Source organism: Carettochelys insculpta, chromosome 19 (genome assembly GCF_033958435.1).
Source record: "Carettochelys insculpta isolate YL-2023 chromosome 19, ASM3395843v1, whole genome shotgun sequence".
In the NCBI taxonomy this organism is placed as follows: Eukaryota; Metazoa; Chordata; order Testudines; family Carettochelyidae; genus Carettochelys; species Carettochelys insculpta.
This window is the reverse complement of record NC_134155.1, coordinates 16,955,314-16,966,995: the sequence shown is the minus strand read 5'-3', so window position 1 is coordinate 16,966,995 and position 11,682 is coordinate 16,955,314. Positions and strand designations below refer to the sequence as shown.

The window sequence follows — 11,682 nt, the reverse complement described above, 5'->3', positions numbered from 1 at the left end:
TTTTAAAACAATTATGTTGAGGTGCATTAACTGAACACTTTTAGTCCATCTACAGACTCCGGAAGGCAGAGTCTCTATCACTCTCAATTTGATTCATATCTGGAAGATTTTCTTTGAAACTACAAGAATTAGAAATGTAAAGTGGTCCTTTCAAAGGGGTAAGCATGAATCTAACTCTGCTCCCACCAAAGACAATGACAGAACTCCCATTTATTTCATTGGGACCAGCTGGTTCTACACCAAGAACTCACCATTTAAAAAACCAAAACAGATTCTACAGCTCTTGAAGCATGCTTGCGGCAAATCTTGTAACTTTAGAACTGCAGAAATCACTTGGTTCTCAAAATACCTTAGCAGGGACTTTAAAATATATTCTCCCTTATAAATTCCAAGCTCATATACCTTTATTATATCAAGTTAAACTGCAAAAAAGTTTCCTCAAAGATGAAATAAAAAGAACCCTGTAAAATTGGCTTTGTAACAGAAAGGCATGAATGGATTTTATTTAATCTGAATTTATAAATATGCTACAGCATGTTACCCATTTTTTTAAACTACAGCTACAACAATTTGCTGCAAAATACATCAACTTATACTGCATGGGTAATAGTGAAAACCATCAGAAATTTATTTATTTCTGCAACCTGGAAATAAGGTTTACCCATTTTTGCATAATGTAGTCATCCCAAAAAAGAAAATTTTACAATACTCCATATTTAGTGTATAGAGCATATCACACAGTCAGCATTGTATATCTCTTAATGGTTCGTTCAATTTAAAAATGCTTACATTCATCTTTTACAAAATGAGGGCAGCAATCAGAAAGGATTACAGGTAACTCAACTCTCAACATACTAGGTAACAAGCAGCTTGGTTGCTTGAGTGTCCATGACTGGTTCTAAATGAATTAATGGGTATTATCCGGCAGTTCTGACGTGTAAAACTCTCACAGAAGTCAATAAGAGTTTTGTCTGCATTAGAAATACAACATGGACCCTTCACTTACATTAGTGGTGTGATACCATGATAAACCATGCACTTTTTACTTTGAAATAATGCAACAAAATTTAAGAAGGGCTCAATTTAAATATTTTCCTAATCTACATACTGAGATGCTGACCACTTATTTCATAGTCCATTTCATTAATGCATACTAACGGTTAGGTGAACGAGTTCATCTTTTATTTATTTATGAAAAACATATGAATTGAGATAGATATCATAGGAAAAATTAGTTCAAATATACAGATACTATTGTCCAATCAGCCATTAAGGAGGAAGAACCCAAAATTATTCATTTTTCCCCCCCAAAAACAGAAAATTAACTGAACTACTGTAGGTACTTTCTTCATCGCAAAAGCTGAGATGCATCCAGGCACAGTACAATTCTCCTTTACTGGGAAATGTAGACAGCTTCTAAATTCCTGTTGATTTTTTGAAGATCTGAATTAATCCCTGTCATTTTTTTCAGCCTTGCTGCCTCAAATTTAATCCTCATAATATATAATCAAGCCTTTCCAAATCTACAATTACTCTTTGCTTTAAGTCAATTCACAGAACTGCTGAAAAAGTAGACATTTCTATCTAAAAGTACAAAAAGGGTTTGTATAGAAGGTACTTCTCTTATACAATTATATTACACAGCTCAGGACAGTCCCAGCTAGCTCTTCTCCAGACTGCATGCTTCTGACTAGATAAAAACAAAGTACAAAGGCGAAGTTAGTTTCATTGCAGCTACTATCATATTACACATGATTTGAGAAATTCTTGTACACCTCTTCAAGTCTTCATTTAGGCTACGATTCATGAAAATGCTGACAGTACATGCATTCTTGAATAAGAATGGGCTTCAGTAAGTGCTTGAATGGCCTCTTGCATACGGGATTTAATCAGAAAATCCATGATATATAAATCCTCCTTTGAATCCATTAGGTGAATGCTATTGCAAAGCAGCAAGCAAGACGGAACCAAAGGCCAAATCCTGCAGCCCTTACACAGGCAAAACTCTGACAAACTTCAATGGGAACTTAAACCAAAGGAGGCCTGTAGAATTTGGTTAACAGACATTACAACAGGCCTTTTTACAACCATTAGATTAAAGACTATCTCCCTGAAAATAAAGGAATATTCCCAGAATTTTCTATTGCTTTGTCTAGTCTAACTTAAATATTTCGGAGAATGGAATTTCTACCATTGAGATATTACTTAGATTAACAGACCACAGATCTGGAAAGCTTTTATTGATATTCAACCTCAAATTATACCCTTCAAAACATATACCGTCAATGGCATTTTCTTACGTTTAAAAAAGGGTGATCATACATGAATGCTCTAGACAAATACAACCCAACTTTGTGAGTCAAGCTGACAGATGTTACAAAAGTATCAAAAAGATGAAAACTAAAAAAATGTTGGTTCAGAGCTTATTAATAAATTCAAACTCAGAAAAATTGGTGCAGATGTATTAAGTCTTAATATTTAACATTGCTATAAGCCATTAAGAAAATAAAGTAAACTCTTATGAGCAAATAACAACTTGGCATTTTTTGTTTTTGGCACAACACTGTAACCAGTACAGTCTAAACTGCCACCAGAATCCTGTTATGAGAATGAGAAATGGAAAAAGATTGGCTCAAATAAAACAAGATTTACCCTGAATATTTCAAGTTGAAATGAGATTTTTCTGAAGTTAAAAGAAAGTAGGAGACAAAACTTTTAAAATGAGTATCAATCACTTTTTTTAACCACAGGAAATTATTCCATTATGTTTCTCAAATTTAGACAAAGTTAAAATGAAGAAGAAATATCACGCTTAATTACAAATTTTCAACTATAAAGGATATACCAACAAGAAAGTCCTTTGCACCCAAGCATGTCAAAACTCTTTATAAACATTAATGAATTAAATCTTACACCTCCTTAGGTACGTAATCATAACTCATTTGTTTTTATAAGTAGTACTGTGGCAGTCACCAAATTAGCATCTGAATGCCTTGCAAACTTTAATTAAACTGCACAGTACCTAGGTGAGCCACAGATAAAGTGGCTTGCATAAAGTCTCAGGCCAAGGCAAAGACAGCTAGTAAGATCTAATTTCCTGATGTCCAGACCTGTGCCTTAGCCATAAAATATGCATTCCCTATAAAGAAGTGTAAAAATAATATCCTCTAACAACTATCAATTTTGACATATACTAAATTGTTTTACCCTAATATTGGAGTAAGGTCTACCACGTTGGGTCTGGCTCCTGTTTTATTTGAGAACTGTCTTCTGTTTCTGCTACATCTGTAGAAAAAGAAACAAGAATCTTTTTGAACAACTTTTCATTAGTATCAATGACAGTATTGTACTGGAAAAAAAATCAATAACTGGACACTGAATATTGAGCAAACATTCTTGTAGCTTTAACACATAATTCATTAAAATGATTAAATACCAGAACAGCACTCAAAATGGTGCACTTCTGTGGAAATTGTTTCTCTGGTGACAGTTCTCATTCAGTCTTGTGAATTGTGCGAACAAGCGCTTTGAATAAAGACAGACACACATTTAAATTATGAGTCACCACTTAAATGCAGACCCATAAGAAACCATGACTTAAGAATAATTCATAAACTTCATTAAGAAACAAAATCTGAGTAATGGATGTTTACAGCAGAGTAACTGTCACAGGCTACGTCTACACTAGAGGCATCTGTGACAGACTGCTGCTCCATTCAACTTGCTCTGTTGACAAAAGTGCCAGACTGCACTGCCATCTGGTGACAGAAAGCAGAATGGCACCTCTCCAAACGGGCGCCTGGCAACCAGAAGCTCCCTCTGTTCACAGAAAAGAGTTCTGTTGAGACTCTGTTGACAGAATGCTTTGTGTTTGTGGCTGTGTAGAGGCTCCAAGTTATGTCAACCGAAGGCCCCTTCTGTTGACAAAACTCTCTAGTGTAGACACACCCATACAGTGCTGTATGATTATCATGAAAATCAACACTTCATGCAGAAACAGAAAAGGAGACAAAATAGAATGGCATGTGTTTTGTTTAAAAAACAATTAATTTTATTAGAAGTGAGGCATTCTTATGTTTAAAAAAAAGTCACCAAAAATGTGTATTGTTTGTAATTGACAACAGTCACTCACCTTCTACAGCTACTTCTATTTGGCTTGGTTCAGCTGGCTCTTAAATGAAAAAGTATATAATAAAATTAAAACATGTTGTCTAAACAAATGTGCATAAGAAATATTGTAAGAAGTCTTGGGAAAGCTGGTGACTGCTCTAGCCTATGATTTTTTTAAAAAAAAATAATATGGAGATATACCTAAACTTATTTGCCTCAGATCCCTAAATGCCCCCCCTCAAGGGCTGAACTCACAACCCGGGTTTAGCAGGCCAATGCTCAAACCACTGAGGTATCTCTCCCACCACAACTATTTTAACTATTCTATACAAATACAACTGTGACCTGCTGAAGATAAACAAATTCTAATTTCTTCTTTTAAATTAGAAAAGCCATCACCACCTTTCCTTCAGAATATTGAGAGAGTCACTGGTCTGTACATATGTATGAGTCTTAATGGACTAAAAAACCTTTATTATGCATAAAGGTGCATGAATGGAAAACACAATTTGCATTATTAACCAGGATTACTAAATACACACCTTAACCTGAACAAAACAAGAGCTTCAGGGCCATAATTATGTCATCTTGCATTTGGATTAAAAGGGTATGAACTACCTCCATAAAGTAGTTTGTAAGCAGGATTTTTATTAGCAAGAGTGTAAGGAGGATTCATTGATTTTCTGTTTGTACTTCAATTATTTTCTAAAAAGAAAGGTGCACTCTGGTTTACACAGCCATTAAAAGATGTTGATTTATAGCTAAATAGAACCTTTGCACTAGACTTAGTACATATTTTTCTACCTAAGGGGTACATTAAAACTATAGCTATAACTATAGATATAATGATAAAAACTATATTTTTAGACATATGAACAGCATTCTAGAGTCATGAGCAGTTACTGTGCTGTAGAAGGTATGAACAGGGATTATAGGAACAGGTTAAAAGAAAGGCAGTGAGATCTCTTCTTTCTCCCTAATATATTTTGTTCACATTTGCTCCTTGAAAGTGATGGGGTAATTGGCTTGACTGAACTAAAATCTGAAAATGTATGCTCAGACTTTTGAGTGGAAGACGGAAGGAAGAGTGGACAAATGAACAAAAGAAGTGCCTCTCTCTGCTGATTCCCATTCCTCTTCCTTACTGGTGACATGAAAAAAAAAACCAAAAGACAGAATAAACAAAAAAGCCCAAAATTAAGAAGGGAGCAATTATTTCTTCCTACTCAGATCTTAAATTCTTTAATTACCAGAGTGCACACGCTCACAGGGAATATCCGAACGTCCACATCCTCAGCCTTTGCATGCCTAGAATACAGCCTTTCATCAGGCAACAATTTCATTTGTTAAGCAGCCCCATAAGCCGACTCCTAGTGTTCTTCTAAAAACAATTTATGCCCCCTCTGTATTCACCTTGTACTACTGGCACTGGTGCCGGAGCTGGTGCTGGTGCCTGGGCTGCTGTTTCTGATTCAGTTTTCTCCATCAACTCTGAGAGAATAAATATGGTCAATTGTTTAGATTTTAAAAAGACCATCAAACAGTTCAGTGGCATTTATATTTTGTTGTGTGATCAACCCTATGAACCTGTTGCAAGTTATATTCCAAATAACCAAACAATGTATCCTTTTCTACTCAATACAAGTGTTTTCCACATTTCTTCCCTCAGAACCTCTAGATTCATAATAATCCCCTACACTAAGATCACCCTTTATAATGCTAAACAAAACTAGTTTTCAAAAGATGGTATAAAGCAAAAGACAAGATCATTAACATTGTCTGTGCCTAGATACCTCAGATTGCCTTAGTTATTAAGGATCCGGTGGCAGATATTTATATGGGAAAGAAAAAGGACTTGATCCTATTATCAATCTCCTTCCAGTGGTAGGAGAACAACAGGCATCTGTACTGGTATTGGTGGATCTATTAGCGGCTCTCAATTGCCACTGACGTGTTCTATTACTGACTCCTACAGTAAAATGCAGTCGATCTTCTGGAGTTCGATTTAGTGCACCTAGTAGGTATGCATTAAATCCTACAGTAAAATGTGGCAGTGGACAGGGTTACTTGTAAGTGGGTCCTTTCTCCTCAACATTCTCTGGAACCCCAGAGAGAAACTGCTTGTCTGAAAGGAAGGCCCTCTTTCAGAAAGTGACACCTGGAAAGTCGGGCCAATGGGAAAGTAAATGAGAAGACCCTGAAGGCAGAACACAGGCACTTCCAGCTGAGACAGCTGAGCACCTTATCCCATGCAAATGGCAATTTGGGCAGTGGAGGTGAGCTAGATGACTGAGGGCTTGCCCTCCATTAGCTGCAGTGATGGATCCACTAGGGGTCAATTTAGCAGATCTAGCAAAGACCAGCTAAATTGACTGCTGATCGCTTGGATGTTGACTTCGATGGCACTCCACCAGAATGAGATGAACGACGGGGTTGATGGGAGAGTTTCTCCTCTCGACTCAGCCTGTTGTAGACCCTGCCTTAAGTAAATCTAAGCTATGTTGACTTGAATTACACTACCGAAGGAACTCAAATGGCATAGCTCCTGAACGTCAGCTGCTACAGCAATACAACCACACTGGAGAGAAGAATCTTGTATGCATCTGCAACCGACTTCATCATGTTTCTGACAAGCTCTTCGATTGTGCAGGATGAACTCTGCAAGTTCGACACTAGCACTGACCTCATGTGATTTTGTAAGTCAGTCATGAGGCCCTTCTGTAAATGAACCAAGCACGTTTACATTTCCTGACTAAGTGCTAACAAAATAATTTATCTATATTTAGCAGTTAATGCTCTGGACTTTCTGCCATCCTACAGTAATCTAGAATGACCTGTGGCTCGCTACATGAGTAGAACGGAAAGTGACAAAAAATTGTATACTTACGGTTGTTAATCACAAGTCCTGGAAATGGGCTGTGGGGGAAAAAATGCAATACTCAATGCTTCTAACATCAGTTTTATCATATCCTCTCTCTCTCTCTCTCTCTCTCTCATAGACAGCCTCAGCCAAAGATTCATAGCACAGCACAAATTAAAGAGCGGGACTGCTGTATTTTGGCATAGTTCCACCTAGAGCAGAATGGTTTATCCACCAGTCTGTATCACGTTTACATGTACAATTTCCCAAAACACTGATTTTTCCAAGTGTATTGGCTATTCCCATGACATCAGGACAACCACAGGGACATCATATAAACAATGACAGTAAGATGACATCACATACCGAATGACAGTAAATTTGATAAACTCTGCTGATTCCAAAATCCTCCTCATGGAGCTGATTTCCAGATAACTGGGAGCTTTAAATGCCACACCAGGAGGCATTCCATCTACCACCACACAGCCAGGGTTTATGGTGATTTTTCTGTATGGGACTTTCACAGGAAAATTCATACCAATTGCTTCACCTAAATAAAGAGACATTGTGATTTGAATTGTGATGCACATCTGCAGATCTCCGTTTACAAGTACAAAGGGTATGTCTTTACAACAGGGATAATCAACTCTAATGCAGTCAATCTTCTGGAGTTCAATTTAGTGCACCTAGTAGGTATGCATTAAATCAAACTTACAGGGCACCTACATCAGCACCCATACTCCTCTCTGCTGCCCCTCCTCCGAAAAAAGGAAGGTGAAGGGAGCACCTGAGTCTGTCGACCTCCTGTAGTGGAGATGGTGCAAAAGCCCAAACTAAGGAATGTCAACTCTAGCTACATAATTAACATAGCTGGAATTGCACACCTTAATTCTGCCTTCTGCTGTAGTATAGCCCTACCCTAGGCGCAATAAGGAAAATCAAATGCTGTGAAAATAAGTATTTAAAGTAATCTTAGGTGCTGTAACTTTTAAGCGCGCTTGCCATTTAAAAGATTACACTGGGTAATTTTTAAAAGAAAAGTGTCATAGTTCTTGAAAGTCACTACTATCCAAGTTTTACAGTTTCTTACATAAAGGACTAAAAATTAGGTTGTTTTTCATTTTTTTTAATATAGAAAGACAAAACAATACTCAAACATTATAGCGAAAGAAAAATGTTCCATCTCATAATGAAAGCAACACAAAGTAAGTGGATTTCATTGGCCAAGCTGAGTGTAGCATAAAAATAGTGACACAGTGAAAGGGTAAATAAAACTTTAAAATATTAAAGCTGAAAGAATTTTTCAAGTGTGAACTGATCAAGACTGTGCAGCTTTAAGCAGATTCTGGGTTTACACATAATATATTTATTTTGCTTACGTGTGCACACACCCACTCTCCTCAATACCCCGCATCCATGTATAATCTATAATCATGGAGATTTCTCTGGTCAAAAACAAAAAACAATTTAGCCTTCAAACTAAATTTCTGTGGAAGCTGGTGCCTCCAAATTACAAGCTAAAGTTACTTATTGGTTATAAATGCACAGTACCAAAGTGTCAATTGTAATGGATATTCTATAGTATAAGTTATCAGAGGTGGAAAAAGTACCCAAAAAGTTACCTGAGTAAAAGTGCAGCTACAGTCACTTCTGGGTATTTGAGTACGATAAAGGTGCAACATGTGTACTTTTACTTGAGTAGTTTCCCAGAGGGACACCTGTGACTTGTAATTAAGTATACACCCCACCACCCAGGGAACATTTACTCAAGTAACTTTCTGGGTACTCTTCCACCTCTGCAAGTTATCCTTATTTAAGATCAAAATGTAAAATGGTGCTTACTGTCAAAAGTTATTTAAAAATCAGAAATAAAAGCAGTTACCAAATTTCCTGCTGAAGAGGTCATTTACTTGTTCTCTCAGCTGTCGAGCCTTTTCTACTTTTGATAACCTTTCATTTTCATCATCTGAAAGAAATTGTTAATGTCAGAATTTAGTAGGTAATTTTCTTCTTAAATTGGTGCAGTACTGCACAAGTATCTATTTAAAACATGCACAGATGTTTGCTTTATTAGGCACCTACTAATGAGAATAAAAATAGGCCTTTTCACTTTTTTTTGTTTTAACAGCAATGGAGGTGTTTGTAAATATGCAAGCCATAAAAAAATTACAGTTCTAAGGAAGGCTGAGAATATTTCAAAATATTGGCAGGGCAAGGTCAGTTTCTTTTAAAACACTATTTATGGAATAAACCCATTATCGACAAATCATGATTTATATTTAATAAATGTGGTTGCAGTGTCAGACTGGGGACTAAAACCCTCTATTTAGCCACAGTGCAAGCTTATCCACACAGTAGAACCCTGAGATACACACACACAATTGTGTGAATCTCAGGTTAACACCAAACTGAGTGGCGGGGAGCTGGTGCCTGGATCTGGGCTAGCTGCCACTCAAGCGAGCTGGGAAACTGACCTGTGCAGCAGTGTTGGTCAGTTCCCCAGCTCCTGTCACTGGCAGCAGACAAGAGTCAGGTTGCCCCCCCGACAGGAGCTGTGAAACCACTCCTGTCAGCGGCAGCAGCCTGACTCTTGCCATCCCTGACAGGAGCAGTTTCCCTGCTGCCTGTCAGGGCCGGCAAGAATCAGACTGCTGCTGATTTTACAGGTTTCACCATTCCTGTCAGGGACAGCAGCTAGACTCCTGGCTGCCGCCACTGACAGGAGCTGGGAAACTGACCAGCACAGCAGCACTGATCAGTTTCCTGTCTCCTGTGAGTGGCAGGGAGCTGGAAACATGGCTCTGAGCCCTGTGTCGCTCACAAGAGACAGGAAAAAGTCAAGAGCTGCTGTGCTGGTCAGTTTCCTGGCTCCCCCAAGAAACACAAAATTTGACTTACACAGGGTTGCACAAGAACATAATCTCTGTGTAAGTCGGGGGTCTACAGTACTGCCTAACCAGTGTAATCTATCCCTGAGCTAAAGTGACCTCTTGAAGAGAAGAGAAACTCCATGATCATTTAATTCTAATTCTGTCAACCAAGACTGCCAAAAAGGTTGCAAATTAATGCTTAACTTAGCATATGATGGGATGTGGGGAGGAATCAGATGTGGATTCCAGCTCACAGGAACTGAGCAGAGATACATTTTTCTGCAGATTTCACTAAGTAATACACAATCATAATAGTTTAAAAAAAAGCTCCATGACAAAGGGCAAATCAGGATGAAGGGGAACAGAACGTTAGGCAGAGCTCCTGCCATGAGGAATGAGAACTACAAAAGGTTAACAGCAGTAAAATCAGAGCACCCCCATACCTGGGATAGTCACTTGAATGATGTTAAGATCTTCCACCCCTGCAGCTGTGTTCACCACTGGCTTTGTCGTGGTGCTTGTTGTATTTGATGTATTGCATGAACTGGTTTTTCCTGAAACAAAAACAGGAATTTAAAGTGTGAGCAAAATGGCTGAAGATGGGCTGACACCTTTCCAGCACATAAAAAAAGAAACACTGGGGTAGAAATAGATTTGTGGGGTGGGGGAAAAGTTGAAATGCCCAAGTCTCGGTTTACAGAAGGACTTAGGTTAGATCTACTCTAGGATAGAAAGTCAATATCCAACATGCAAATCTAGCTATGCCATTAGTGTAGTGAGAACTGACGTATCAAAATAGACTTTCTTACCCTGTGCAAACTGGGACTCTCCAGGCTTGTATCAACATCCCATACACCACATAATAGTGTGAAGCACCAGGGTCAACCACCAAGCTCAGAGAGATTGATTTTGCCGCATCTTAACACTCAACAAAATCAAAACTCTGGAAGATCAACCGCAGCACAATTGATCTCCTGGTAAGTATAGATTTACCCCAAGTCTAAATGATGAAGTCCCTTCACTATGACATGCAGACTTGAAAGTGCTTAAGCTATTAATGAAAATGCCATTTCACTTTTCAAAGTTTGCCCTTCGGCTATTTCTTAGAAGGTACCAAAGTTGAGGAAAAAGGATTCACTTTTGTTACAAGGTCCTCATTCTCTTTGCCAAACAGGTTTGCCAATGAGATTTGTTTTTGAAAAAGAATGTGCATTTTTTTCATGTTTTGGTCAAAGCAATAAACTAGACTACTCAACGTCTAGTAATACTAGTAAAACACGCTCATCAAAAGAATGAAGAGTGGAATATTAAATTCTCACCCACATAAGAAAAAAAATCTTTTATAGTTGACTTTAATGGCACTCTCTATTTACAACTGAGGATCTAGTCCAATGTGTTTTTGTTCCTGGCCCTACTCTCACTGATACTACCTTTCACTGCCACTTTCAATGGAGTAACCTCTGGATTTCAACCACTGACAAGAGCATCAGGCCCAATGAATACAACCCTGAAACCTATCTCACAGAACTGGAAGGGACCTTGAAAGGTCATTGAGTCCAGTCCCCTACACTCACAGCAGGACTTATCACCATCCCAGATAGTATTTTTTTTTTCTTTTTTTTTAAATCTATTTGTCCCAGATCCCTAAATGGCTTCCACAAGGATCAAGCTCACAATCTTAGGTTTAGCAGGCCAATGCTCAAACCACTGAGCTATCCTTCTCCACCAAGCCACAATCTGACCATGTGTACCCCCCTGGAGTGGGGTGCCAGCTAAGCACCCCAACCTCATTCCCTTCTCACCAATACCCTGCAGCACCTCTTCCTACCCTCAGCACAGCAA

At 38.2% G+C, this 11,682-nt stretch overlaps 1 protein-coding gene across 6 annotated transcripts in view; it reads right to left on the bottom strand.

Annotated features, from left to right (window-relative positions):
* Nucleotides 1–456: 456 nt before the first annotated feature.
* Nucleotides 457–11,682, bottom strand: part of GTF2I (general transcription factor IIi) — a 91,860-nt gene continuing 80,634 nt past the window's right edge. For all 6 annotated transcript variants that reach the window (XM_075014002.1, XM_075014001.1, XM_075014004.1 and 3 more), the window contains 8 exons: nucleotides 10,284–10,394; nucleotides 8,853–8,936; nucleotides 7,337–7,520; nucleotides 6,998–7,026; nucleotides 5,524–5,601; nucleotides 4,133–4,171; nucleotides 3,208–3,285; nucleotides 457–1,690 (listed from right to left, as the gene is read on the bottom strand). In XM_075014002.1, coding sequence (XP_074870103.1) covers nucleotides 3,227–3,285; nucleotides 4,133–4,171; nucleotides 5,524–5,601; nucleotides 6,998–7,026; nucleotides 7,337–7,520; nucleotides 8,853–8,936; nucleotides 10,284–10,394 — 584 coding nt within the window. In that variant the 3' untranslated portion in view covers nucleotides 457–1,690; nucleotides 3,208–3,226. The remainder of the gene's footprint in view (nucleotides 1,691–3,207; nucleotides 3,286–4,132; nucleotides 4,172–5,523; nucleotides 5,602–6,997; nucleotides 7,027–7,336; nucleotides 7,521–8,852; nucleotides 8,937–10,283; nucleotides 10,395–11,682) is intronic.